This window comes from Anser brachyrhynchus (genome assembly GCF_964034855.1).
Source record: "Anser brachyrhynchus genome assembly, chromosome: 23".
Classification (NCBI taxonomy): Eukaryota; Metazoa; Chordata; class Aves; order Anseriformes; family Anatidae; genus Anser; species Anser brachyrhynchus.
In genome coordinates, this window is record NC_137716.1 from 6,671,837 (window position 1) to 6,699,835 (window position 27,999).

At 60.4% G+C, this 27,999-nt stretch overlaps 3 protein-coding genes across 5 annotated transcripts; 2 read left to right on the forward strand and 1 right to left on the reverse strand.

The window, feature by feature from the left end:
• Positions 1-21: 21 nt before the first annotated feature.
• On the reverse strand, positions 22-18,438 carry FZR1 (fizzy and cell division cycle 20 related 1). 2 transcript variants are annotated; one of them, XM_080566381.1, is made up of 14 exons: positions 18,322-18,438; positions 10,755-10,897; positions 9,401-9,526; positions 9,083-9,146; positions 8,554-8,681; positions 8,025-8,107; positions 7,411-7,594; positions 7,144-7,209; positions 6,585-6,687; positions 5,733-5,917; positions 4,617-4,850; positions 4,433-4,537; positions 3,502-3,594; positions 22-2,685 (listed from the first exon to the last, which is right to left on the reverse strand). In XM_080566381.1, exons 2-14 carry the CDS (start codon positions 10,821-10,823, stop codon positions 2,644-2,646), a joined length of 1,482 nt encoding a protein of 493 aa, XP_080422507.1. In that variant the 5' UTR covers positions 10,824-10,897; positions 18,322-18,438; the 3' UTR covers positions 22-2,643. The 2 variants fall into 2 exon arrangements, with proteins under 2 accessions (XP_080422507.1, XP_080422508.1); XM_080566382.1 differs by having other exon boundaries at positions 10,755-10,900; positions 18,322-18,429.
• A 1,846-nt stretch (positions 18,439-20,284) lies between these two features.
• LOC308182184 (uncharacterized protein) lies at positions 20,285-23,344 on the forward strand. Its single transcript, XM_080566385.1, has 2 exons — positions 20,285-20,510; positions 21,992-23,344. Exons 1-2 carry the CDS (start codon positions 20,364-20,366, stop codon positions 23,108-23,110), a joined length of 1,266 nt encoding a protein of 421 aa, XP_080422511.1. The 5' UTR covers positions 20,285-20,363; the 3' UTR covers positions 23,111-23,344.
• Positions 23,345-23,351: 7 nt separating this feature from the next.
• On the forward strand, positions 23,352-27,992 carry DOHH (deoxyhypusine hydroxylase). 2 transcript variants are annotated; one of them, XM_080566397.1, is made up of 5 exons: positions 23,352-23,490; positions 25,151-25,501; positions 25,791-25,867; positions 26,000-26,237; positions 26,958-27,992. In XM_080566397.1, the coding sequence occupies exons 2-5, from the start codon at positions 25,228-25,230 to the stop codon at positions 27,266-27,268; spliced, it is 900 nt and encodes a 299-aa protein (XP_080422523.1). In that variant the 5' UTR covers positions 23,352-23,490; positions 25,151-25,227; the 3' UTR covers positions 27,269-27,992. The 2 variants fall into 2 exon arrangements, with proteins under 2 accessions (XP_080422523.1, XP_080422522.1); XM_080566396.1 differs by lacking the exon at positions 23,352-23,490 and adding an exon at positions 24,761-24,891.
• Positions 27,993-27,999: the final 7 nt, after the last annotated feature.

Sequence of the window (27,999 nt, forward strand, 5' to 3'; positions counted from 1 at the left end):
CCAACTGGAGCCACAGAGACGTAAATTCACGACGTGTTTAATGCCAGTCAGAACGCTTTACATGGAAAAGTTACAACGCTCTATAATTTTTTCCACCATGTGATGCTTTATATATTTATATATATATAACAACGCCACAAGGTCGCAGACTCCGGGAGGACCCCTCGGCTCAGCCCGCCCGCACAGCTCAGCACTTGCGGATCGCGCACACACACAACACAAGCGCACGGAGGCTCTGCTCTTTTGCCCACGAACACACCGCAGCACACCCCAGCCAGGCGCCGGTGGCACGCGCACACCCAGGGGCACCCCCCTCGTGCGGGGAGGTACCCGCGGGGAGCGGGTCCCCACTTCAGCCCCACGCACACCCAGGGCCACCCCCGGGCACCTTCTGCTACAGAGCGGGCACAAAGCAGTGAAACCTCCCAGCTCTGACACCTCTCCGATGCCCCCACCCCATCGCTGATTTCCTCCCGGAGGAGAAAGCAGCATCCGAGGGTCTGCGCGCGCGGACCCACAGGAGGCATCCGCAGCCCAAAACGCCCGGCAGCAGCCACCCACCTCCTGCCCCGGGTGCAAACAGCCCCATCCCCAGGTGCAGCTGCCCTGCAGGGTGACAACCCCCAGACACCCGTGACAACCACGTCCTGCTGCAGGTGGCCCCCGAGCCACTTGCCAGCTTAGTGACCTGACTTAATTAACAGCTCCTCGGTGCTTCGCAGTGGTCCCTCCCCGCCGTGACATCGAACAGTGCCAGTGAACGTACAACAAGCAGCAGGAAAGGCAGCAGGAGGCCAGCAGGCAATTTTTAAAACCAAGCCCCACGCTCCTGCTGCGAGAACCACAATGTAGTCGTGCTGAGACTGGGTTTCAGAAATTACACAGAAATTACAGTTTGGGGGCAGGTGAGGCTGTCGGATGCGACTGCCGCTTTGGGCTTTGGAGGTTTGGTGCCGGTGGGAGCGGGGAGCCCCTGGCACACGTACGTGCCCCTGGGTACCTGCGACGCGCAGAGGCAGCGTGAGCCGTGGGTGAGCCTGATCCAGGCGCTGGCACGATGGCACACACGGGGTCAAGGCCGTGGTGAGCAGAGCTGCACCTTACCGCTGTACCAGCCTCCCTCCGCCTCAGCCGCTCACCCCAGGGATACCGGTGGCGCTGGGGAGGGGCAGGCATTTTCCTACCACTACCCCTACAGTCTGGATTCAGGAAAAAAAAAAAAAGTACTGCCTATACACTCTACAGAGAACAGGTCAAGGTCTATATACACAGCCGGGAAAATCCAAGTGAGAACAGGAAACAGCACGCACATCCCAGCGCATGAGAGAGGGCACGAGGCAGGCAGGAGCCAGGTGCGCAGCAGGAAGCATTGGCACATGTACAAGGTAAGACAGGAACAGGCTGCTGCAAGCGTAACAGCTTCTCCTTAAATTAAAAGCAACACATACACACAAGTGCTTTGCATCACATCCCACGGCACTCATCACACAGGCTCCGAACGCACAAGCAGGCACTCTTCCCATACAACTTAAAAAAAAAACACAACAAAAAAACAACAGGTCCCTGGCATTGACTCGGAGATAAAAAAGCAACACTTCTTCCTTGCCTTAGAAAAAGAAACCCCCCTTGCCCAGACGCGGTGTTTCCCCCCTTCCAGCCAGAAGAGGCCATGCTCTCTCTGAAAAAGATCCACAGGAGTTGTTTTGTTTCTCAAGCACATCTCAACTGCTTTTGTCCTCAAGAAGACTCCAGAGCAACCAGCCGCCACAAAGGGCACTGTGGGAAGCTCCACATGCGTGTTGTTCCTTTGTTTTGTTTTTAAAGCCATTGTTTTTCCTCTCTGTTAACTAAAAGAATCAGCCTAAAACATGCAATAGCAATTTTAAATTTCTTTGAATGCATTCCCTCTGAGGTGGAGCCTCTTTAAAGTCTCCTCTAAAGTTTAAAGCCCCGAGATGCATGTTTGAAGGCAGCTGGTAAGCGTGCCAAAATCAAGCTGTCTTACAAGAACGGCAAGTACCGCAGCACCTGCTTTATCTGGAAAAAATAAGCAGTTCTCCAGTTTTTTCCTGTCATGGGGATCCCAGGCTCTAACCAATGCCCTTAGATACCAGAGAGGCTAATGCCCCGCCTAGAGCCCGGTCCCCACGCACCAGTTGCATTGAACAAGCGTGGCTGGCTCCTACCTCCGAAGGTGTCCATCCGAGGTTAGAGGGACCCGCAGCAGCACGTTAAGCCCCTTCCCACAGAGGCAAGGACGCTCTCATCTCTCCTAAGAGCAGACAACACAGCAGTTGGGATGGCCTTGGTCCGGTCTCGGTGGTCTGTGTAAACAGGTTTTCTCCAGTACACAAAGCGAGGGTTGGAGGGCGCTGGTTCAACATTTCTCTTGTACCCGTTCCCCTTTACGGAAGGATGAATCCATAAACCTTTGGCAGTTCCCTCCCCTCCCCAACCCCATCCCAAATACTGCCCGGCGTGGTTCACAAGCACATATTTAATTAGCATCTGTTGGGTCCATCCTCCAGTCCTGCTGGCACTCCCTCCCCTTCTGGCTGATCGTTTGGGGTTCCATGCACACCAAGGTAGTGGTTTTATCCTGGAACGGCAGGCTGTAGTCTCTTGGATTGCAGTACATGGGGTTTACCGTATCCTGGTGAAGAGGTTGAGAACGGATACAGACTCCTAAAAAGAAAAGGCAAAGCAGGTACTTCAGCACTTAAAGGCTTTGCTGCAGCGTTATTCCACGTGATTTATTTATTTTGTAATTAAAAAACACTGGTGAGGTATCTCCAGCTCAGGGCACTGATCTGGGCTAAACATCCAAAGTCCAATGCCATAAATATTCCCATGTTTTTTTTTCCAACTGATAACGAGGCGTGTGGCAGGCAAGCATGCCATTCCCACAGCTCTGTGGGAAGCTGCACCCTAGAGCCAGGGTGCACCCAGGCGCCTGCAACACCCGCTCCCCACAGCTCATTCCTTAAGATCTCACTGCCATTTCTCCACTGCCTCCGCGAGACACCCAGAAAAGCTCCTGGAGCATCTGGCACAGCCTGCTTTTGGCGATGGCACGTTGTTAGTGGCAGTACCACGATCCCAATTCCACCCCAGCCACCACTTTAGGCGCTTACGCAAGGAGCTAGAGGATAATCAAGTCCGAGGGCACGGCCAGTTGATAGCAGCACGTGAGCACAGAATACGGGCTGGAGGTGAGCTCCCTGCAATGCTGCTGCGTTCAGCAGCTCCCTAACAGCCAGAATGACGTTCTGTCACACTACTTGGGTGTGCAGAGGCAACCTTTTATTGCATATGACTGCAAACCCTTTTATACTGCAGTCAAGTTTAACCCTTCACTGCATCCTCCCCTCAACCCACAGGATAAGGTAACGAAGCCAGAGGCAAGGCCGAAGAACAGAGGGAACTGACTGAATCCCCTGCCGAAGGCTGAGCCTGCTGCAGGACACGGCTGCAGCCAGCAGCTGCGCAGCACATCCTTACCTTTGTCGAGCGAGTTTTACTGAAGACGTTCCAGAACCGCAAGGTTTCATCTCCAGCTCCCGTGACTATGGCCTCCCCATCAGGGGACATCGCCTAAGGCAGGAGAGAGCAGCCTTTAGTATCTGCTACATTCTTGAGGTTGAAAACAAATCTTCATTGGAATGCATCAGAGGTATTCTACTCCCCTTCCTACTTGGCTGGCGGTGAGACACCAGACTACCACCTCTGCTTTCATGTGCCTCACTCAGCCTCAGTAGGTGCCAACTCGAGCACTTGCATCTTACTTACGCAGCTCTGGAACACATGGGTGGAATTATCGTAGAAACGATTCCTGTGTTAAGAAATCCATGCCAGTTGTAATCGAGGCTATTCCTCCCCGGATTATAAATGTGTGTTAAGGCAGGAAGTGTGATAGCGCTGGCAAATGCCAGTCATTAGTCACTTCGGTTGGAACCTACCTCACAAAACTCTATCAGCATATTTATCATGTTAAGAATCCACTGAAAGCCCTATGTAACATTAACAAAGCAGGTAAGAAATCAAAGGGATTAGGTGCATCAGGCATTTTAATACGGAATTAGGAGGACTGAAAGCATCAAGTTTTTCCCCTGCTTGCGGTTACCAACGGAACAGTGACAAAGTCTTAAGGGAACAAGAAGACTTTCCCGTGCTTCCCCAGAAGAGTTTTGGCAAGCTCTGCTATTCATTAATAAAGCCTCACATTTCCATAGCAGCAAATCAAAGTATCCCTTGCAGGCAAGGAAACCAGATACAGAGCTTTTTTCTTCGCTTGCAGGGCAACATTCATGCCTCCACCAAGAGCAGAGGCTGCTCACAGCGCCACCGGCGCTGCAGCTTCAGGTCTCATCCCAGCACATGCACAGCCAGTTCAGTAGGGACAGAAGGTTTCAGAGGCAAGGCCGGTGCTTACCAGATATAGGACTCTGTACGAGTGCCCTGTTAGCTTTGCTACTTGAGTTAATGAGGGGTATTTCCAGACGAGGATCTGGTTCTGCGAGTATCCATGGGTACTCACCTGAAAGCGGAGAGGGAAATGAGTTACGCTCCCGAAGGCAGGAGAGCTCAGCAGCAGCGCTGCGCAGGGAGGAACTTACTAGCTCGTTGGCGTGCTTTGACCAGGCCAGGTTGCACACTTGTGACCCGGTGTCAATGCACTGCAGGGGCTGCCCGGTGAGCGTGTTCCAGAAGCGTATGCAGCGGTCGGCTGTCCCGCCGCCGGAGGCGAGGAGGCCGTGCTGGTGCGGAGACCAGGCGATGGCTTTTACTGCCGCGAGATGCTCTGTGTATTGTTGGACAGGACTCAGGCTGGAGTGATTCCAGACAAGGAGCTGGCAGAGAGGAAAGACGTGATCGAACTTGCACTGCAGTCACGTGCCCGCGACACCCACAAACCACGATGTCGCGCTGGGATTGACGAGGGTGGTTGGGCAACACGACGATTTCCCACAGCTCTGCCCAAGCACGTGTCTCAGCTATTTCAGCCCTGCAGCCTGTCCCACCCTGCCACCACGCTCAGCTGAGGAGCCACTTCACCACTGGGTCACAAGGAAGTCCTTCAGTTAAGCTTGTAAAGCCAGCAACACGGTGTCACCGAATGTCAGCTAAGGCCCCCCTTTTGTCTTTGTGGCTGTATTACCCCAGCACACGTCAGGAAGCACGTGCAAGCTCATTGCAAGATATTCTGAGAAGAACTTTGTACAACCATGCTGTCACACATACACTGGGCAAATTCACTACCTAGCAACCCGCTCCAAAGGGCTCTGAGCACTTTCTTCAGAACAGATGCTTCTTCCATATGGTGTTCAGTGAACTACAAGTCTGTGCTATAGGTATTAAAACTTATATAGCTTCTAAACTCGGTTTCCTTCCACATACATAAACATAATTGCAACAAACTTGAGCCTATATGCTACCTAAACCAAGCCAGGAAGTACAGCTTAGCAGTAACTTTATTGAACTCAAAACCCTGAGTCAAGCTAGAGATTTAATTAGCCAAATAGAGAAGCAAAATTAAATTTGCCTCTTTAATTTTATTACAGAGAGGAGACTGAGTAGAAGCTTAGCATGATTTATCGTTGGGCACAGTCCAACAACTGAAACAAAAGCCCCTTCACAGAGCAGATGAATATCCTTGGAGAAAGGGGACCTGACATTTCCCTGCGAAGATCTAGAGATGCTGAGCCTCACGGGACCAGCTGTAAGTACTATACCTTGTTATCATTTCCCCCAGAGGCCAGGAGCTGGTGGTCCGTAGACCATTTGAGCCCACAGACCTCCTGCCTGTGGCCCTGCAGCCGCCGCTCTGACTGCAGGGGCGGGGTGCGGATGTCCCTCTGAAGGATCATTCTGTCTCGGCTCCCAGAAGACAGCTGGTCCGCGTTCCATGCCAAGGCACCTGTAACACGGGCAGAGAGCAACAGCCTAAGGGCGTGTTTTGGGAGCCTTGCAGGAGCATGCAGGCAGCACACAGCCACCAGAACTGCAGGAGGTTTACAAAAAAAAATCAGTGCTTAGGGACCCTCCTTTATATGCCCTGCCTGGAGTCTTAAAATGGCATACAAAGATACCTTCACTAAGCTTGCTGCAGGCAAATCTATCGCTAACTCCATTTCACTGGGAAGTAAAGCACAGAAACAGAACTCAAAAGCTATCTTGACTCCCCAAATCTCACCTCAGAATTCAGATTCACAACAGCTCTGACCAAAAATTTACAAAAAACACCAAAGAAAAACAGAAGAACAGTCCCCGAAGCATAAGGGAACTGGAAATCTCAGTGTAAAGCTGCCTGCCTGCAGGGCTGAAACCGGAAGCCAGTGGCAGTGAGAAAGTGTTGTAACCAAACCCAAAATGCCTCAGCAGACATGGAGGAAACACCTGCTGCAGTAGTCACTCAAACACCACCACACCCAAGATCAGAACACCACAGTTACTAGGTGGCAATGTTTTAAAGGCAGCTCAGGACACAGCAAGGCATAAATATCAATTCTGGTACTGTCTGAGTTCAGGGAGAGAAGTAAAAAAAAAATCAAGAAACAAAACATGTGAAAACTCCACCTCCTTACCAACTCTGGCCGTGTGCCCCTCTAGCATGGAGAGCTTTTTTCCTGCAGCTGCATCCCAGATCTGTACAAAGCCCTTGTGAGTGCCAACGGCTACCAAGTTCCCCTAGACAAACAGAAAACCACGATCAGTAAAGCCAGTAAGTACAGACAGAAATAAAACAAAAAGCTAGATGCTGAGACGACTTCAGATAAATCCCACAAGATGGAAAGCATCCAGAGTTCTTCCATCTTGCATCTTTTCCCTACTGAAGAGAGGAGCCAAGCAGCCCGGCTGAAACATACTTAGAATCAGGTCACTTCTCCAGCTCTTGACAATAAAATGTTTTTTTTTTTCCCCTCCCATACCTCTTAGCAAGTGCCTCCAGAGTGTCAAGATACAAGAGGTTACCCTCTATCCCCTCTCGTTTAGCAGAGACAAGAAACACATTTGATGAACAGCACACAGGGAGTTTGGGAGAATACAGAAAAATAATCCATGATTTTAGAGCTTGCAACGAAGGGCTATACAGCTACGGTGATAGCATTTGAATTGCATTTCACTTGGCAGTGTTATACTGACCCGTTCTGACCAGCCCACAGACGTTACAGAATCTCCTTCCACGGACAGATCGCACAGTCGGGTCACCTTGAGGATAAGACAGAATGAGAAATACTTGTCATTGTCATGCTGCATCAGCTACCTCCAGAGCTATCTCCCAGTTTGGGACAGAGCATTACAAGCACCGAATCCCTCCCACAGCGTGTTCCATAGTTCTGAAAGGTGCTGCAGCTGGAGAACACCCACAGCAACAGGTACATCACTCTCCAGACGCTGGTCATCATTTACCTGGCTCGTACAAGCACTCCACAGGTAAACACATGTGCCAAGGCCAACGCTGAGGACATTAAGAGAGGACCAGTCCACCAGGTTCAGGTAGAAGTCGTCCTGCAGTTCTGGGGCATCCAAAACTTTGAAAGGAATCTTTGAGATTTTCCGAGTTGGTTTTCGGGGTGATCGTAGCAGCTTCTGACTGTTTACAACGAGAGATATAACAACAACTACAGAATATCACACATCACAGCAGATGGCGTGGACAGATGCAGCTAGTCTTTAGAGCATACCTGCATTTCTACAGAGATACACAAAGAGGCAGCAAAATGCTTTCCAGCATGTTAGAAGGAATTACTCTCTGGTTCTATAAAGGAGCTGGGGAGCAAAACGACAAGCTGACTGCTGAGGGCTGGTCAGGACACATTCGGTATTAAGCAGTTGGGGTGTACTCAGGAATCCTTAGGGAACCTGACTGTCCCTACTTATTACCTTCTCAGACTTCCCAAACCAATTCATGTGGCAATTTTGGTTGCCTTAAAGAGAAACCCTCGAGAACATCACTGAAACACCTCACTGAAACCTGTTTCAACACTCCCCCACTGTAGAAGTCTGTGGGGAATCAGTATTACCTTTTGTTGCTGACAGGAGACAAGGAATACGGCGAGACCTCGTTACCATCATCCGGACTGGAACGTTTTGTGCTGAGAGAATACTGCAGAAAGAAAACACACCCAGTAAGAACACCACCATGCCCAAGACCGACGTAAACCACTCACACAGGCACCAGTGCCCAGCTAGCTCCAACATCCACTGCCAGTTTTCCAGCCTTTTCAGTTCCCCTCTTTTCCAGGTGTTCCAGGACCATACAAAAACTTCCACTGCAGACCAAAACCTTGATTTGGTCATTTACTCAGTCTTAAGAGCGTCCAAAAAAGCTTTGTTCCCACCCAGCTTCCTTGCCAGTACAGAAATAGGAAGTACGTAGCTTGCTACAGATATTTACGTTTTCTTTATAGGCCACCAAGTAAGTTGAGGAGCAAACATCAGCAAAATCTTAACACTAACTCTCTTGCATTAGCAACTTGACAGAACCACGTGCTTTGCTCCCACGACACAAGACGCACAAACTCCCTTTGTTTTAAATGCAGACCAACTTACAGTGAAGAGGGACTTCTTCTCTGGAGTGGACGGCTGCAACCTCCTGTCTTCCGTCTGCGGGTCCTGCACTTTCTCGATCCCTGCTCCTAAGAGTTCATTCTTCAGCAGGGCAGAGTAAGCGAGGCCATCTGTGAACCCAAACGAGTGCTTAGGCAGGGAACTCTGCAGCCACAAGCGCCTCTGCAGGGACCGACTGACTTCTACACTCACAGGGCCTCTTCATAAGCCTGGGACTCCAGCTCGGAATTAAGATTAGCAGCAAGCTTCCCCTCCTTCCACACCATCAGGAAATTACTTCCGTGACTCAGTAAATCAAGAGATACAAACAGGCCCTCGCTTCCCAGATGCTCAGCAGCAGCCCACTGAGGTGACCAGGTGTTCACTCTTGTGACACGTGCACAAAACACCAGCGTGGCTTTTTGCTTAAGATAAGCACAAAAGTGCCAGCATTCACTTAATTTCCAAACTCGGCATCAATTTGGAATAAAAGCCGTAGCCAAGGCTACAAGCAGCAGAAAGAAGGTCTCACCTTTGCCATTGTCTGATGTGGCATCCTTTGCTTTTCTGTTTTGACTTGGTGATTTTTCATTTTCCTGAAAGGGGAAAAAAAAACAACACCATCACCACACAGAACCATCACAATGCATGTAAAACAGCAAACAAAGAAGTCTGCAAACAGGCTGCACCTGCGGGCCAGGAGGCGCACATTCAAAGGAACTCTTTAAGGGCAGCAGCAGACCATGGCTCAGAAGATAAGCAGAGCCAAAATGAAATGCCAGCCAAAATGAAACGTGCCATTTCCTCACTTCAAAGACTTTGCGCTGCAGGAGAAGGGAGCGAAGCTTACATTTATTCTGTGGAAGTTGATGCTCCAGTTGGCCCCGGCTCTTGAGGGAATGAACCTGTCTCCATGCTTACTCGGAGAAGACATCGGAGAATTGGAAGGCGTCAGGGTTCTTCTCATCTCTGCTACCTGAATTAGAGATTTAGACACACGCAAGAACAAGTGTTGATCCCAGCAGGGGGTCTGACAAACATCAAAGAGGTCTTGTCAAAGCTAAATATGCCAAAATAGAAGAGCAAAACACTGGTTTATCCCCTTAGCAGAATGAGTACGCACACCCAGCCCAGCTGTCACAGGAACATCTGTCAAGAGAAACAATTAAGCAGCGCCTTTCGCACTGCCCCTTTTCAAGCTGATGCTGCCCAGGCAAACACAGGGAAGGCGAGAGCAGGGCAGAACGCTCACTGGGTGTGCTGCAGATTCCTCGAGTGCGATCACATTCTTTTTCGTACAGCAACTCGTAGCGGAGAGGACCCCGGCTCAGAAGAGGGCTGGTTTCTCCAGCCTGCCAAGCTCCCTCTGAACGCAGGAAATACCTCTACCCCAGGTGCTTCAACAACTCCCCCCAGTACAGCGTCATGCAGGAACTCGGGGATCGCGCACCGCCTCCCTCTGCTCTGCTCCCCACTGAAGGCACTCAGCAGCACCCCCCCAGAGGCTGGTCACTAGCCAGGCTGACTCCTGGCGACTATTCTGAGCCCAGCTAGATTACCTCCCCTCCTGCAGACCACCCACCTTCAATTCTGCTCTGGGAGACTGCGCCAAAAGCCTCGCTGCAGTCAGTGCAGATGACATGTGCTCCCTCCTCCCATCCATCACGTTAAATCGTGCCTTCGTAGAAGGCTCGCAGGTTGGTCAGGCATGATTTGCCCTTGGTAAGCTTGTGCTGACTGCTTTCAAACACATTTGGGTCCCTCATGTCTGGAAATGGTTTCCAGAAGGATTTGCTCCATGGCTTTCTCAGGGACAGAAATACACAGCCGCCTCCCCTGCTCTTTAGCTTCTTCTCTAGCTGCTTCAGCCTCCAGTCCTAAGGCTTTGTGTTTGTTAGTCCTCAACCTTTTTACACTCTGCCTGCGATTCCTGAGATTATTTAGTAAAAGCCATCACTGCACTACAAAAACATCTCTTAACTCACTTTTGCAAACTGAGCTGAGGTTGTCTGCGTGGAAGCACTGTTAGAGTGGGGTTATTCGGTTACTCCTACAACAGCTCAGGAGCTCTCATCTGGTCACAGCCCCACAAAGGGCACAGGTTCCCACATCTGCCAAAGCTCAACTGAAAACAGTCACAGGCAATGCAGACGAGCGCTTCGCTTTCAGGCTCAGATCCCTTGGTACAGACCATCCGTACTTACACAAGGCATCGTGTTTTCATTCTGGATGTTGATTTGGCGTAGGAGACGTCTCTCATAATCCTGGTCCATGGTGGAACGTGTAGGGGTTGGGGAGTTCAGCAGCCTCAGGGATTTACGTTCATGAAGCCCAATCAGTAACTAGCCTGCTGCAACAGATGGGGGGAGAGAACCACCAAAATATTACACCTCTTCACGTAGAAGCAGCCCCCAGCATCTCTCAAGACTCTTCTTTAAACCAGAGCCCACTTTCCCCCTCCACAGCAGCGTTATCAACCCTGTGCAATAAAGCCCAGCGCAAGGTTTCTGATGGAAGTGTTTTCCTGTATTGCTGCCCTTGGTTGTTAATTCACCCGAACAGCCGATTGGCGTTTTGCAGCCGATAGGACCGAAGCATGCGACAGCCCGAGCACAGACCGCGACCTCACGCTCGCCGACCGCGGCAGAGCAGCTTGGCGAGCCCCAGGTACGCAGGCGTGCAGGGATCGGATGCCCATAGCCCATGGCACCGCGGGCCAGAGGCAGGCACCTCTATGCCAGCGCGGATATTTCATCCTGGGCGCACGCACGGCAGCCTTTTGGTGCCCTGAAGCGCAGGAACAGGGGCAGCTCTGGACTGGGGAGCCCCCTGAGGAAGTGTTCAATCTCTAACACCCGTGCTGCCCCACATCTGCTTCTGGGCTACCATAAAGCCAGCCCAGCTACGGCCGCACGGCGAGGCCGCACTGCAATCCACGTGTCACTTGAGCGCCTGTTTTATGAGGGCTGCTTCATTAGCTAGAATCGGCTAAGTTACAGCACGCATCAACAAAGGATACCAAACCCTTCCGGGAGGGCACGGAGCTGCAGCCTTCCCCCGAGCAGCCCTGCCTGCGCCCAGCCTCCCCAGCAGCCGTGCCCGGCCGGTCGCTCAGCCCAAGGGAAACATCTCCAGAGGGAAAGGCAGAACGAGCGCACGCCGCGCAGAACCCTGAGATGGAGGCACCTGGAAGCTCTGCGGAAGGTGAAGGGATTTTCAATCGACTGCTGTCGCATAAACATTCACTGGGGCTGGCTGGAGGCCCGGCTCCACGAACGGCGCTGCCTCGAGATACGGATTTGGGAGACCTGGGAGGCCGTGGCACGGGAGGGCTGGGCAGAGCCGGGCCCCGCTCCCTGCCCCCAGGACCGGACGCTCACCCAGCACCACGGGCGCACGCCGGGTCAGGAGGCCGGCAGCAGCCTGGTGAGACGCGACCGGGAATTCCGGCGTGCTGCAAACGGCCGGGAAAGCACGAGGACAGAGCACCAACTCTGGAGAAGCGGCTCCCGCCCTGCCATCCAAGCGGTTTGGTAGCGCTGGAGCTCGGACCTCTTACAGACACCGAAATACAGACACCAAAAAGCCGTTCTGTTCCCGGCTGTTAAGCACGCCAGCGCTATTACAGGAGCAGCCCCGAAACAGCGGCTGCCGAGCTGCTGCCGAGCACACCTGCTTACCTCTGCCACCTCCTCCCCCGGGCTCTCTTCTTTTTTAACGTAACACATTTCCCCCATATGTTCCCTCAGAGGAAAGGCTGGAGAACGCCACCGAATTTAACGGTGAGCAGCTTCCACCAGCGGAGAGGCAGAGATGGCGTTACTGCGAGTGAGCATTTAGAAGAGTTTAATAATAAAACTCATTTGTTAATAATAGCAAAACGAAATCTCAGTGCATCCCATGTCAAACACTTCCTCCTATTTTTTAGTTTCCTCACCACTGCCTTTACCTACTCACAGCCTCCCAAACCTTTCTTTGAGGCCAGCAGGACCTCTCAAACCCAGCGTTTCCACAAGATGTATTTTTTTTACACCGCGAGTAAGAAAACGCAGCTTGCAGAACCCACACGAGGCGCATGACCAGCTGGGGACACCGCACATCCGAAGCGTCTTCCCAGAAGGGCTCAGCGTGGGCAACGCAGGCCCAGCCCCGCAGGATCGTGATGTTTTTAATTCGGGCAATCCAACGCGTTCACTTGCGGAGCTTTTCACTCGGGTTCCAGACCAGGCAGATGCAGACCACCGAGGCTCCCGGTCAGGAACGCAGCACGCACAGAGTGAACGACAGGGGAGGGGCGGCGCGGGCAGGGCGCAGCAGCACCGACAGGCCCCACGGCGCCCGGCTTCGGGCTTTGGCCACTTCGAAATAAAGCCCCCACGCGGCGCACATCGAACCTGAACTGCCAGACTTCCCCTCCTCCCCTTCGCCCTCCTGAAATTTGGGATTCGGATAAATTTTGGATTCCATTCGTGCGCTTGAAAGTTCTCCTGCCTTCGGTGCTGTCAGAGCCTCTCGCCACCACCAGCGCCTCGCGCTCGGCCCCTCTCCTCCGCGCTAGCTCCGTTTTTAAGAGCAGCACAACGCTCCTGTAACAGGACAGCCAGGGGCTCCCTGCTCAGGTGAGCCACGGCACAAAGCCCACGCTCGTCACCTCGACTTCAGCGCCTGCCGAGAGGCCCGAGCAGGTACAGGCCGCGTCCGAACAGAGGAACAGTTCTGCAGGAACGCCTGCGCTCAGCTCGCTGCACACCCTGGCGTTCTGCACGCCGGCTGATTAAAACCAGATCCGTACTGAGGAAAAAAACGCGAAGCGTTTGGACGCACCAAGGTTGGGTCAACAAAAAAGAACGGGGCGTGCTTGTTGAGCGCCACGACTTCACCTGGAAGCGTCGCTCTGAGCAACGTTAGCCGGGATACAATCCGGCCAGCTCACGGGTAAGATGTACGGCGCGTGGAGAAAACACCAAGACTCGGTCAGAAAGCACAAATCCTTCCTGAAAACAACCGCCACCTGCCTTCTCCAGGCAGAGCACGTAACTGGTAACAGAACGGGATCCCGGACCGAGTACAGAGCACCTGGTTCCTCAGGATTTATTTCTTAAAGAAATAAGCTTGCAGTCACAGCCCCCAGTTCTCAGGTGCAGCCTTTCCCACGGCTTTAAGGGAAACTGGAAAGCCTCCCGCAGGCAGATTTCGTTAGTGAGAGCCTGCGCAGGCCCAGCGATGCTGCCTTCTCTCTGGGCCGGTATGCAATGGCACCAGTTTGAAGGGAAAAATACTTCGTCATTCCGGTGACGAATATTTAAAAGCTGTCAGGAAGACCCCACAATTTACCAAGGGGACGCAGTAAGCGACCGCATCGGCCTGTCAGTCACGAACAGCGGGGCTGGAAATCAAAGCCAGATGCCCTGCTTCCCCGCAGCCAGCGGTTGGTGCTCCCAAAGGCTTCTCCGAACCCATCACCGGGCAACGCTCGCGGGGCGGTGAGTTAGCGCCGGCCTCAGCTGCCAACAACCGCGGGACTCGCCTGGCACGGGGGGACGGACGGGCACCTCCGCTGTGCCCGGCGGTGCCGCACGTTCAGCTGGGTGGGTGAAACCTCCTTGGCCCCAAAATAGGACGCCCGCCGCTGGGCTGGACCCGCTCTGCGAGTGGAGAGCCAGCGCGGGGCAGGGGCGAGCTGCTGCCCGGGGCAGATCCGCCACGCAGGCCGGAGGAGCGGTTGGGCTGTCAGGGGTTCTTTCAGTTCCCGGACCCCTGCGCACGCCGAAGGCAGCGTTTTTTGCTGGTGGTTGGGCCCCTTAGAAAGGCAGGCGGGGTGCTGGGGCTGGCCTCACAGCACCGGAGCTGGTGTCGGCAAGGAGCGCAGCGCTCCGCTGGCGGGCAGGCTGAAGCTGAGCTCCTCTGCGCTTAACCCAGGGCAACACCTTCACGCGTGCTGCGTGCGCGCCGTGCCGAACGAACCCTCCGAACTCACTAGCTTCCGTTTAAAAGCGGCAGTAACGCAGAAAGCCAGAGCCTTGTGCAAGTTTCACCGACGTCTCCTCGCTGGTAGAGCCGCAACCAGGCGGTTTCTCGTCCGGCAGCTCCCTCAGTACCGGTGCGAACGCTGGCGTTAGGTGACAGGCAACATCTTCCCCCCAAGGCCTGCAGGAAATCCCGCCGGCACCAAACCAGGGCCCGCCGAGCGGCCGCTACAAGAGCCGCCACGTCGCGTCAGCGCGTTTCGGCGACTGCTCTTCACTGAGGGTCCTGCAGAAATCCGCCTGGGTTCTGCCTTTCCACAGCCTGTGCGAGGCAAAGCCACCACCTCCCGCCCCCCGAGGTGACGGACGCCTTTAGACACCCGCTGCCACCGGCTCCAGAGGGCCCACATCCCGCAGGGGCCGCCTTGTAGCCAACGGGCGGCAGGCACAGACCGAACTCGAGCTGGATCGGAAGGAAAACGCCCCAAAGCTGCGGCCCCAGCATTGTTTTCGCCTCCTACCCGCATGCAGCCTCCCAACCCTTAGCTCAAGATGCTGCTGCCGCTCCACACCAAGCTCCACAGACGAGCGGTGGGTGCTGTTTGTGCCTCCTTTCACCGCCAGCGTCACCAGACATCGTCCCTTCCTCGCGGGCCAGCGCTGGAGGTGACAAACGTCCGACGTTGTGCGACTCGCTGCACCTCCAGCTGCGCTCAGACAAGCTCCAGGACTTTCCGCAGCCCTCTCCGAGGCAGCTTCGGAGCTGAGTTAAGGCTGCATCTGCTTCTCAAAGCACCCCAGAGCCCGAGCGGGTGACAAGGGACCCCGGACCAGCAAAGCGCGGCGTACCCGTGCTCCCTGGAGCCACTCGGGACACGAAGGCCGCGGGCAGCCCGCTCCCCGTACCTCACCCTCGGCTCGCGCCCAGAGCTCCGGCCAGGACGGGGACTTCCAGTGCCAGCAGAGGCACAGCACTGTGACACCTTCAGGGGAACAGGAAAAACGTATTTGGGAGAGCCCTCACCAAAAATAAAGCCCCCCCAACCGGTAACAATCCTCAGTACGCCGTCACAAGCCCAGAGGGCTTCCCCCCAGAGAAGCCAGGCGCAGCACCTCGTCTGGGGGAACGCTGCTCCGGGGCCTCTCCTACGTGAGCGACGCTCAGATCTCTCCACCACTTTCAGGCCGGATGGTTTTTTTTCCCCCCCAAACCCTCCTCCTCTCCATGGCTGGAAGGGAACCTGCCGGGGCAGAGCCTGCCGTGCTGCGCTCGGAGCACGGGAACGTTTTCGGCCACTCCCTTCGCACGACGCCCAGCGGCGGAGGCAGCGGCCCCCTCCCTGCCCGCACGCAGCCGAGGGGTTCCCAAGTTCGCCCCGAGCAGCCTTTACGAGTCAGGAGAACTGCGGGGTTGCTCCTTCACCTTCCTAGACGGCGCTTCTCATTCCATACGCGTGTCCCTGCGGATCACAGGAGCCTGCCAGAAGCGCGGGGTTTATCTGAGCAGACCCGGCAATCGTGCACACAGCAGGGGATCGCAGAAGAGCATCGCCGTTAGAAAGCCCTTTCATTGCCTGCAGGTAGCGATTATTTCTCCTTTTCCCCGTGCTGCTTCACAAAGAAGCGAGCCACGCCTGCTGCGGGGAGCCTGAGGAGAGCACAAAGCCTCCAGCAGCGTGGGAAGCCACGGGCTGGGAACCGCACGCGGCCCCACGAGGCAGCGCGCACTGCGGGGTCGCTGCCGTGTCGTCTCCCGCCCCGGGGGTCAGAAGGCAAACCTCCGCGCCTCGTTAGCGGAAACGCTCCCAACGGGTTCGTCTGGTGCGAAAGCAAAACAACCGGGAGGCAGCAGGAAAAGCTCCGCAGCGGGGGACATGCAGCAGGCGGCACAGGTTCCTGCGCCGAGCGAGGTGCGAGCACCCAGCCTTTTGGGGCAGAGCGGGCCAGGACCGAGCCGGCACCACGCAAGTGCTGTTGGCTCCTTGCGCCCCGCTGCGAGGTGACGAGGCAGGCTCCCTCAGGCAAGGCAGAGCAGAACAACTCCCTGCTGCGGGGGCGAGAGGGTAAGGGCACGGCTGGGCACGGAGGGGGGCAGGACCCCCAGAACCAGCACGCGGACAGGACGCGCGCGTTCTCCACTTCGCCTCCACGCTGCGGCTGCTCCGGAGCCGAGAGCAGAGCCCCCGGCAGCCCCGGTGCCAGCGGGCGACTGGTCCCTGCCCGAGGACACCAGTCCCTGCGTCACCCCGCAGGACGGAGCTTCTGCTTTTGGCTGCTCATCAGCTGGCACGTGGCGGCGCTCCTGTTGGCAACCGCCCCGCGGGTACCTACCCCTTCGCTTATTTCCTCTGAACACTGAACGCCGCTGAGCGAGGAGGAGGCAGGGACGCGCCGGGTGAGGCGCACAGGGGCCTGGGGTAAGGGGTCTTAAGGGCAGAGCTTGGCCACGCCAAGCGCTCCGCACTCAAGAGAAGCCCAAGAGAAAGGCTGCCAGGCGCGCTTCTTAGTGTTTCACCGACACTTTGGGGTTTTTTCCGAAGTAGTTTGCACGCCCTGCCCTGTGTGCGGCCAGCTTTGGGAGGCAGAGGAAAGCCAAGAGCACCCTAAGCACAAAGACCGGCCACCGCCTCTCCTGGGCCCCGCGGCCCCCGGGCAGCGCGCTTACCCCACTCACCTACCCGCAGGCTGTGTCGGAGCGGGGCGACTTGCCCCAAACACCGAAAGGAATTGGCTTCGCCAACCTTCGGTTTCATTTCAGAATGGAAACAAAAACTCGCGGAGCACATCTGCCCGCTTATCTTAAGCCTCGAAACAAAGCCCAGGCAGCTGCTGGGGGCACCAGCTCGAGGTGAAAGGTCCCCCTTACCGACGGCCTTATCAGAAGGCAGCGCTTTAAAAGCCAGGATTAAAAATTCACCAGCAGCCTCGTCCGCGGAGCTGCGCCGAAGTCAGGTGATTCAGACGCCTGCTCCATCACAGCGCTTAAACTACGGAAGACGCAGCAGTGCCCCCGGTCAGCTCACCGAACAAGAGCCGTACGGTTTAGAAGACGCAGCAGTTTCAGTAAACAGCCCCAGAAAATTCTGCTTCGGCCTAAAACAATAACAACAGCAATTAAAAAAAAAATCCAGGCTTTACTGGGAGGTGCCGCTGCCAGCAGGGGAATCGCTCCATCAGGAGCCTCGGGCACACGACGCCAGGCTTGCACCATCGAACGCGCGAGCCGAGTAAGGCTAGGGGAGAAAACTCCCAAGGAGACGAGCACCGTGCCTCCGGGAGAGCCCCAGCCCCGGGACACCCACCGGGGCGGGGAAGCCCGTGGCAGCTGACGGTGACTCCGCCACGACCCCAGGGCGGCAGGGCACGGCGCGGGCTGCCAGCACACACACACACAGACACCCCCGGCCGCCACACGCCCGGTGCGGAGCTCGCAGCCCTCAGCCCTGCCCTGGCCGAGCTCCCGGAGCGCTCCCCTCGGCGGCCACCCCCGGCACGGTAACGACACAAGGCCCCGAGCGGCACCGGGCTCCCTCCGAGCCCCGACAGCCGCCGGGAGCAGGGCAGCAAGGACACGGCCGGCTCCTGAGGGGGGGGGGGGTTCGGGGCTGCTCCGCGGCTCCCCCCCCCCCTCCAACCCCCCTCCCGGCCCCACCCCGACCGGGGAGCCCAGGGCCGGGCCCCAGCAACTAGGGCCTGCCCCGGGCCCCCTGCCCCGGGCCCCCCGGAGGCCTCCCCCGCACCCTTCACCCCTCTGCCCGTACCCCCGGCCCCCCGCCCCAGCCCCCCTGCCCACCTACCCACCTACCTGCCCGCCCGGCCCAGCCCGGCCCCGCTCCGCCTCCTCCTGTCACGGCGCCGGCCCCAGCTCTCCCCAATATGGCGGCGGCCCCGGCAGGAAGCTCCGCCCCCCCCCCCCCCCCCGCTGCCCCGCGCGCGGCACCACGGGAGCGCCCCGCCCGCCCGTTCGAATCTACACAGGAAGCGGCGGCGCGCGCTGCCATGGCAACCGCCGCGGGCGGCTCCCACCCGGCCGGGCCTCGGCGGGGAGCGAGAGCCGCGCAGATCCGTTCCGCCCCCGCCGCGGTCCCCCCTTCCCTTCCCTTCCTTCCCTCCCTTCCCTTCCCTTCCCTTCCCTTCCCTTCCCTTCCCTTCCCTTCCCTTCCCTTCCCTTCCCTTCCCTTCCCTTCCCTTCCCTTCCCTTCCCTTCCCTTCCCTTCCCTTCCCTTCCCTTCCCTTCCCTTCCCTTCCCTTCCCTTCCCTTCCCTTCCCTTCCCTTCCCTTCCCTTCCCTTCCCTTCCCTTCCCTCCCCTCCCCTCCCCTCCCCTCCCCTCCCCTCCCCTCCCCTCCCCTCCCCTCCCCTCCCCTCCCCTCCCCTCCCCTCCCCTCCCCTCCCCTCCCACCCCCGGGTCACACAGAAATATTTCACGCACACCATTGTACCCAGGTGTACACTAATTGTACCAACTGCACACCAACATTTCACACACACGCTTTACCCAGAGGCAGCCCCGAGGTGCCCTCACAGCCCAACGCCCGGCCCGCCACCCGCCTGCTCTGCCCCAGCCCCGCGGGTTCCCTGCTGCGGCACAAGACGCCGTAGGCACGCGAGCCGCGTGTTATTAACGTTATTAGCTGTGTCATTAACGTTATTAGCTGTGCCATTAACGCAGCTTGGCCTCCCGTGATTAATCGAATATCTATTCGAAGCTCACTTCTGAGGACGCGTTTACGGCAGCAGCAACAAGCAGCTAATAACTGGCAACCTAAAAGAGGCCCGAATCATTCCTGAAAAAACAAGGGAGGGAATGCAGCGCCCAGAGCCTCTCCTGCAGGGGTGCCCTGGGGGACACCCTGCTTCCCGGCCACCGCACGGACCTCGGGACGTGAAATAACCCCGTGGGCATCCTGAACACTCCGTGTGTGGGAATGGGACCTCGGGACGTGAAATAACCCCGTGGGCACCCCGAACACGCCGTGGGCTCTGGGGAACGGGACCTTGGGACGTGAAATAACCCCATGAACACCCTGTGTCGGGGGAACGACCCCTCAAATAACACCCCCAACACCCTGTGGGTTCTGGGGAATGGGGGCTCGCGTTGCTTATCGGGGCATTTTTTGTTTTGCTGTCGTGGGGTTTTCCCCAAAATTGAGCCCGGCGCGGCTTTTTGAGCTTTCCTACAAATTAAACACGCACGTATTTATCACGATGGGTGGTGCCACAGGTCGTGGTGTGTCAGCCAGCAATGCAAAAGCCCAGGGGGCTGTGGAGACCCCGGCCGGCAGCCGCTTGGCACGGGGGGGTGAACGGCAGCTTGGGGGGGGTGAAAGCAGCCCAGGAGGGGGTGAAAGCAGCCCCGGGGGGGGTGGTGAAAGAAGCCCCGGGGGGGTGAAAGAAGCCCCGGGGGGGGTGTGTGAAAGCAGCTCCGGGGGGGGGTGAAAGAAGCCCCGGGGGGGGGTGAAAGAAGCCCCTGGGGGGTGAAAGCAGCTCCGGGGGGGGGGGGGGGTGAAAGCAGCCCATGGGGGGGTGAAAGCAGCCCGGGTGGGGTGAGGAAGCCCCGGGGGGGTGGTGAAAGAAGCCCCGGGGGGGTGAAAGCAGCCCGGGGAGGTGAAAGCAGCCCGGGGCGCCGTCCGGGTCCCGCTGGAAGCTGCCGGGGCTCGGACCCCGCGGGGGCACCGGGCCGCTCCCGGCCCCGTTATCCCGGGAGGGGGGCCCCGGGGGCTCCGAAACGACCCCGGGGGGGGTGGGGGGGGCCGTCCCCGAGCCGAGGCTCGCGGATCCGCCCCGGCGGTCCCTCCGTGACCCCGCGGCCGATCACTTCCAGGGCGGCCCCGGCTCCCGATTTGAAAATGCAGCAGCGGCTGCTGGTGCTGCTGGGCGCGCTGGCGCGGCGGGCGGGCGGGCGGCGCCGGGCCATGGCCGGGCGCTGGGACGGGCCGCAGCGGCGGGCCTGGCTCCGCCACTACTACAGCCAGCGGCAGAAACGGCTCATGACGGTGCCGGGGGGGGGCCGGGGGGGGACGGGGGGGCACCGGGAAGGGATGGGGATGGGGATGGGGGGAGGCGGGGGGGGAGGGGGGGGGATGGGGGACGGGGGGACGGGGGACGGGGGGTGCGGAGGGGATGGGGGGGTCACAGGGACGCGGGGGGGTCACAGGGATGTGGGGGTTATGGGGACATGGGGGGGGTCACAGGGATAACAGGGACGTGGGGGGGTCACAGGGACACGGGGGGGTCACAGGGATGTGGGGGTTATGGGTGGGCCACAGGGACACGGGGAGGTCACGGGGACATGGGGAGGTCACAGAGATGTGGGGGTTATGGGGACATGGGGGGTCACAGGGACACGGGGGGTGTAACAGGGACACGGGGGGCTCACAGGGGATGTGGGGTGGGGACGGGGGGCACAAAGGGTGGGGATGGGGATGGGGGGCTGGACGCCAAGGACAGGGGATGAAGAGGGCACCGAGCATGGGGGAGAAAAAGGATGGGGGACAGGAAGGGCAAGGGACAGGAGACACAAAGGTCACAGGGACACAAAGAGCAGGGATGGGGGACACAAAGGACGGGGGGCGTGGGGGGCATGGATGGTGGGGGGGTGAGAGGATGCGAAGGACAGGGCGTGCAGAGGGCACGGGGACACAAAGGCCACGGGTTACAGAAGATGGGATGCGATCGGAGGGGGACATGAAGGACGTGGGGGCGAGGGGAGGTAAAGGACGGGACATGGGGGACACGTGGGACACAAATACCTGGATGTGAAGGATGGGAGACAGGAAGGACATGGGGGGGGGGCGTCACAAAGGTCGACAAGGACACAAAGGGTGAGGATGGGGACATGAGGGACAAAACAGATGGGGGGTGTGAGCCTGGACACAAAGGATGGGACATGCGGGACAGGGGTGTGAGGACCTGGGGACCGGGCGGTGGGGACGAGCGGTCTGGGAGGGAGCTCTGTGAATTCACTTTCCTGGAGCAGTTGCTGAGGAAGGCAAAAAAAAAAAAAAAAAAAAAAGCTCCATTTTAGCTTAAAGCTGTTTCTTAGCATTTTGAAACAGAAAGACAATTCCCGTGGAAGAGCCAGGAGCATGCGGGGCTCGGTGCCCCTTCAATAACCAGCAGGCCTGCGGTTGGCTCTGCTGCAGGAAAGTGAATAATGCTCGTCAGAAAGTACAAACACAGCGAAAGCACGCTGACCGCCCCGAAAGGAGCCTCCTCCAGAACGCTCCTCTGTGCAACCTGGGCCGCTTGTCCAGACTCACGGCCACTGTTTGGTGGCTTTAGGATGGGGTTTCCCAGGAACGGGAAAATTTGACCCAGGTTCTGCCAGCCTGGAGCCACCGGGCGTCCTCCCTGCCCCGCGCCCCTCGAGGTGGCTTGAGCTGCGTCCTCGGAGGGAAAAAATAACCTGGACTGGGGGTATTTGGGGTGGGGAATGGCTGCCTCACGCCCCCGTGGTCTCCCCCCCGCCTTGCAGCTCCTGATCGCTCGCCGGAGGAGAAGCAGCTGCTACTTCTACCCCCGCGCCTGGCCCAGCGTCCGGGGCGCGGACTGGTGGGAGCGGGTGGTGCTGAAGGAGTTCCGTCCCCAGGACTGGCTGGAGAAGTTCCGGATGTCCAGGGAGACCTTCTTCTACGTCTGCAACCGGCTGCGGCCGGGGCTGGCTCCGCACAGCGCCCACTTCCACCCCGCGCTGCCCCTGGAGAAGCGGGTGGCCGTGGCCCTGTGGCACTTGGCCACCAACGTGGAGTACCAGACTCTGAGCCCGCTCTTCGGCGTGGGGCCCTCCACGGTGCAGACGTGCGTGCGGGAGGTGAGCTACGCCGTGGTCCTGCTGCTGAAGCCCCTCTACCTCCGGCTGCCCAACGAGAAGGAGCTGGAGAACATGGTGCGCATCTTCCGCGCCCGCTGGGGCTTCCCGCACTGCATCGGCGCCCTGGACAGCCTCCACATCCCCATCAACCCCCCGCTGCGCCTCAGCGCCGACTACTGCAACGGCCAGGGCTGGCACTCCATCCTCACCCAGGCCACCGTGGACGGGCTGGGCCAGTTCTGGGACGTCTCCACCGCCTTCCCCGGCAGCATGGAGAACAGCGCGGTCCTGGAGAGCTCCAGCCTGTGGGTGCTGGCCAAGGAGGGCCGGCTGTGCCCCAACCCGCCCAAGCACTTCATGGGGAAGGCGCAGAAGTACGTGCTGCTGGGCGACGCCACCTACCCCCTGCAAGACTGGATCCTCAAGCCCTACCAGGAGGATGAGAACCTCACCCAGCGGCAGCTGCAGTTCAACTACCGCCTCAAGCGGGCGCACAGCGTGATCGAGAACGCCTTCCTGCGCCTGAAGGCTCGCTGGCAGATCCTCCTCAAGTGCGACGACTGCAGCCTGGAGCTGCTGCCCACCCTCGTCCTCGCCTGCTGCATCCTGCACAACGTCTGCGAAGCGCACGACAACCCCTTCAACGAGGAGTGGCTGGAGGGCACCGAGCCCACCGAGCTGCCCAAGCCCTGCCAGCCCGCGCCCGCCGCCATGGAGGACGGCCGGGCCGAGCAGGTGCGCGAGCTGATGTGCCAGTACTTCGAGAGCTGCGGGGAGGGCTGACGGCGGCGGGGACACGGCCCTGCGCCTCCCCGGGCTCCGGTGGACGTCCCGGGACGCTGGCCCGGCGGTACCGGGCTGCTCGGCCAGGACTGCCGCACCGGCCCGTTGGCTCCTGCTGGTTTTGCCTCGGTGGGTGCAGGCAGCGGGATGTATTTCACCCCCGTGCTCTCTCCTGGGATCCGATCAATCTTGTGACGTGCTCTGTGGTGTGTAAATAAAGCGGGGATCACGGTCTGGCTGGGGAGAGGGCCGTCGGGTTGTCCCGGTGCAGATAAACACTGGCTTCTCACGGGGCCTGGCTGCAGCAGGTCTCTGTGCCATGGCCCCCGCCTTGGGAGGAGCTCAGGAGGGCGCTCGAAGGAGGCAGAACCCCCCTGAAGGTACAAATACTCTTGTGTGAACGTCCCTGGGAGGGAAAGGGAAGGAGGGGGCAGAGCAGCAACTGGCCGGGGGCTGGCACCGGTGGGGAAGGAAACTGCACCTGCAACCCCCAGCTCTGGCTCCGCTCGGCTGGGGCTTTGCGCTGGGGGTCTGCGCCCGATCCCGCTGCCCAGCTTGTTGTGCCAGCACCTCCCAGCCCCGATCCCAGCCCTGGCGTGCGGGGCAGCACGCAGCTCTGCCCGCTATCGGCTGAGAAATCGCGCGGCGGCTGAGCCCCGTGGCATGCCGCCTCGCCTCGCCGTGCCAGGGCAGAGCCAGCTGCCGGCGCGCAGACACCTTCCTCAGCATTTCATCTGCAGGTGGTAGGCGGGGGAGCGGCGCGGGCACGTCGGGCCGTGCCAGCCTTCCCTCGGGGACGGGCCCGCCGCTCGGGGAGCAGCGAGCAGAGGCAGCGGGGCAGCCGCCCCCTCCCCGCCTTGGCCCCGGCCCCAAACCCTCACCCTCCCGGCACCCAGAGCGCTGCAGGCTGCTCGCCGGCGGTGCCGTCACCGTCGGACGGGGCCCGTCTGCAGCCTGCCCGATTTTCACGTCTGTGTTTTGCAACCCAAAAGCAGCAGCCGGGAGGCGATGCCTCGGAGCTGGGCGCGGGGAAGCGCAGCGCTGCTCCCAGCCTCCTCGCCGCGGGGCTCGGCGCCCCCCGTTCGCCTCACGCCGGTGGGGCCGAGCAGTGGAAGATCGGGGTCCCGGGAGAGGGGCGGGTGGGAAGGCGCGATGGGGAGCACGTTCACCTCGGGACAGTGGCAGGGGGGTGGGAATTGGCCTGCAGGAGGGTCCCACACGCTGGCGGCGGGGATGCCGGGCGTCCCACGGGGACTGGGGGCTGTGCTGGGAGCAGAAGGGCCCACGGCTGGGTGCACGGCACCGCCTGGGGGGGTGAAATGGGGAGGCTGCTGCTGCTGGGCTGGGGCTGAGGGGCAGCGCTGGGGGGCACTGGGGCAGCTCAGGGGCTATGGGGCAGCCCTGGGAAGGCACTGGGGCAGCTGAGGGACTATGGGGCAGGCCTAGGGGGCAATGGGGCAGCCCTAGGGGACTGGGGGTCAGCCCAGAGGCCGTGTGGGGCCGCCCCCCCCACCCCCCCAGGCTGCCTCATGGGCCCAGGGCGCTCCCCAGCCCCCCCCGCCCCGACTCGCCCCCCGCGCCACTGCGCATGCGCCAGCGCTGACCTCCTTCCCCGCCCCTCCCCCCCTTCCCCCGGCCGCTCCCACCCGGCGGGGCGGGGCGGGGGGAGGCGGTGCCGTGCGCACGCGCGCGCTGGGGGCGGGCCCGGCTCCCCCTGCGCGTGATCCGCCGGGTGGGAGCGGCCGCGCGCGGTCACGTGGGGCGCAACATGGCGGCGCGCGGTGAGTGCGGGGCCCGGCGCCGGTGCGGGTCCGGCGCGGTTCTGGGTCCGGCGCGGCGCAAGGACCCGGCCGCTCGGTTCCGGCCCGCGGCGGGGCCCAGCTCCGGTTCCGGTTCCCTCCCGCGGTCCCGTCCCCGAGCCGGGGTTGGGCCCTCTCCGCAGCGCCCGCTCCCGGGGCCTGGCCCCGCTCCGTGCCTCGTGCACCGGGCGGGAGCTCGCCCATTAGCCCGGGGGCCCTCTGAGCTTTTCCCTATGCGCAGGAGCCCGCAGAGCGTGACCGGGAGAGACCGGAGGAACGTGACCGGAGCAGCGACCGACCGACCGGGAGCCCCCCGCCATGGTGACCGAGGAGCAGGTCTCCGCCATCGGCCGCACGCTGCTGGACGCGGCGCAGCCGCTGCCCGCCCGGTTCCGTGCCCTCTTCACCCTGCGCAACCTGGGCGGCCCCGCGGCCGTGGCCTGCATCGGCCGGGCCTTCGGGGACGGCTCGGCGCTGCTCAAGCACGAGCTGGCCTACTGCCTGGGCCAGATGCGGGACGAAGCCGCCATCCCCGTGCTGCTCAGCGTGCTGCGGGACACCCGCCAGGAGCCCATGGTCCGGCACGAGGCGGGTACGGCACCGCGGGAGGGGGGCGTGCTGAAACCCGGCACCTGTCCCCGCCCGCGTCACGGCTCGGGGAGTCCGAAGCGCCCGCCCGCGGCCCCCAGCCGGGCCGGTTGGCCGGGCCTCGCCTCCCCGCGGGCCGTTGCCGTGCTTGTTTGTCCAGCTGCGGTGTCCGGGAGGTCGGCGTCAGGCCTGCGGGGCGGGGCGGGGCCCTGCCGGGGAGCACGGCGGGGTTCTCCTCACCCCGACACCTCCCCGAGATGCCCCAGCTGCCTCCTGACGTCTCCTTCCCGCAGGTGAAGCGCTGGGCGCCATTGGGAACCCCGAGGTGCTGGACATCCTGAAGCAGTACTCGGAGGACCCCGTGGTTGAGGTGAGGCTCTGGGGGTGGCGTTTCTGCGGGGTTCGGAGCAATGCCGGCAGCAGCAGGTGGTTGCTGCTGGGGCATGCTCCCAGCGCTGCTCGGGGCTGTCCCGCATCCAGGCCCGCGTCCTTGTCCCCGCAGGTGGCGGAGACGTGCCAGCTGGCCGTCAAGAGGCTGGAGTGGCTCCGGGAGCACGGCGAGGAGCCGGGCGCCAGCCCCTACCAGTCGGTGGATCCCGCTCCCCCTGCCGAGGAGACGGACGTGGCCAAGCTGCGCGAAGCCCTCCTGGATGAGGGGCGCCCGCTCTTCGACCGCTACCGGGCCATGTTCGCCCTGCGGAACCTGGGCGGCCGGGATGCCGTGCTGGCGCTGGCTGACGGTAAGGGCCCGGCTGGGGCCGCCCGCTGTCTCCTCTCTGCGGGTTAATCCAGGATCGGCCTTGCCTAAATCCAGAGCTGTGCGGCTCCTCGAGCTGCTGCTTCTAGAGCTGCCTTCCCCCCTGCTTGCTTGCAGAGAGGGTGCAGCCCAGAACTGGTGTGGGATTTGCCAGTCTGAGCTGGTGGTTCCTGGCGCCGGGAACCTGCTTTTGTCCACCCTGGAAGGTCCGAGGCCACCCAGCCTCATCCTGGGCTCCGGAGATTGTTCTGGAGAGGGCGTGAATCGTGAATGTGTCCTGGCCAGGGAAGGGGCAGAGCGCAGCCCCGGACCCTGTTGGTCCCTCTCTGCAGCCCCAGGGAAGTGGATGATGCCTTCTGGCCACCTGGTGTGAGCCGAGGGCATGCCCGTGCTATCGGATGAGGTGTGCAGGGCTCTGGGACCTCGTCTCACAGCTTCCCAGTCCTGCAGGGCTTCCTCTGCAGCACGGGCGGGCTGCTACACGCGCGGGGCACTGCAGTCCCAATGGCGGGGCAACACGGGGAGAGGGAGCAGCATGAGACCCTGCCCCCAGAGCCCCACGGGCCCGGGGAGAGGCAGCTGCGGGCTCCAAGCCCCATCCGACCGCCCCACGCCTCCCCCTGCCCCGCAGCGTTTGGGTGGGGGGCCTCGGGTCGGCACCCCGGCGAGCTTTGGGGATTCACTCTCGCCTCCTCTCCCGCAGGGCTCCAGGCCGGCAGCGCCCTCTTCCGCCACGAGATCGGCTACGTGCTGGGCCAGATGCAGGACGAGGCGTGCGTGCCGCAGCTGACGGCCGCGCTGCGCAGCCGCGCCGAGAGCCCCATGGTGCGGCACGAGTGCGCCGAGGCCCTGGGCGCCATCGCCCGCCCCTCCTGCCTGGAGACCCTGCGCGCCTTCGCCCGGGACGAGGAGCGGGTGGTGCGGGAGAGCTGCGAGGTGGCGCTGGACATGTACGAGTACGAGAACGGCTCCCAGTTCCAGTACGCCGACGGGCTCTGCAAGCTGCAGGCCTGAGCCCGGCCGGGCGCGCCGCCGCCTTCCCCCGGGCGCGCTTCCCCGTCTGCCGGCACGGCTCCGTGCCCGGCCGGCGGAGGCGGAACTGGGTTTGCTCTCTGGCACCATTACAGCTGCCTTCTGCATCCAAATCCAGGCTGAGCTGCTACTTGCCCCCCTTCCCCCCGTTTCCTGGACCTGCCCCTTCCCCTGCCCGCAGCCTGGCTCGGGGCTCGGAGCGGGTGGGCTCTCGCTGCGTGTCGGAGCCTGTCGCGGCGGCTCGGGGCGCGCGGGCTCTGCTTTCCCCACCTGAGCTTCGCCGGAGGGGTCGGGGCTGGCTTCAGGCGCTCGCTCCTGTAGGTTGGAGCCGCGCGGAGCCTCGGCATTGCCCTCGGTGTTGGTGCCGAGCCGGGGCCCTCCTTCCCTCCGCAGCTGCTGGGGCGCCGGAGGAGCCGCCGTGGGTTTGGCCTCTCCTGTCGGGGCAGGCTGGCTCTGCGCTGCAGCAGCCTTTGCCCTGGGATGGGGCTTGTTCCGTGGCGAGGCTTGGAAGATTTGGCCACGGTTTTTCTTTCTGCAGGGAATGGCATTGCAGCGAGGGCTTACGGGGTGAGGCAGAGCCTGCCTGGACTTCCCCCGTGTTTAAGCAGAGCCGGAGGGCGGCGGCTGCCGCCTGCTGCCAGCACCCAGCACCCAAATCCCCCGGGCGCGCGCGGGGCTGGGAGGAAATAAAGCACCGGCCGTGGGCACCGGCG

Coding starts and splice junctions, on each gene's coding strand:
- FZR1 (XM_080566381.1), bottom strand. CDS start 10,823: ATGGACCAGGATTATGAGAGACGTCTCCTACGCCAAATCAACATCCAG. Junction 8,682..9,082: donor CACATCAGACAATGGCAAAG/GTGAGACCTTCT, acceptor TTGGGTTCACAG/ATGGCCTCGCTTACTCTGCC. Junction 8,108..8,553: donor AGAAGAAGTCCCTCTTCACT/GTAAGTTGGTCT, acceptor TTCTTTCTGCAG/TATTCTCTCAGCACAAAACG.
- LOC308182184 (XM_080566385.1), top strand. CDS start 20,364: ATGCAGCAGCGGCTGCTGGTGCTGCTGGGCGCGCTGGCGCGGCGGGCG. Junction 20,511..21,991: donor GGCAGAAACGGCTCATGACG/GTGCCGGGGGGG, acceptor CCCGCCTTGCAG/CTCCTGATCGCTCGCCGGAG.
- DOHH (XM_080566397.1), top strand. CDS start 25,228: ATGGTGACCGAGGAGCAGGTCTCCGCCATCGGCCGCACGCTGCTGGAC. Junction 25,868..25,999: donor CGGAGGACCCCGTGGTTGAG/GTGAGGCTCTGG, acceptor TTGTCCCCGCAG/GTGGCGGAGACGTGCCAGCT. Junction 26,238..26,957: donor CGTGCTGGCGCTGGCTGACG/GTAAGGGCCCGG, acceptor CCTCTCCCGCAG/GGCTCCAGGCCGGCAGCGCC.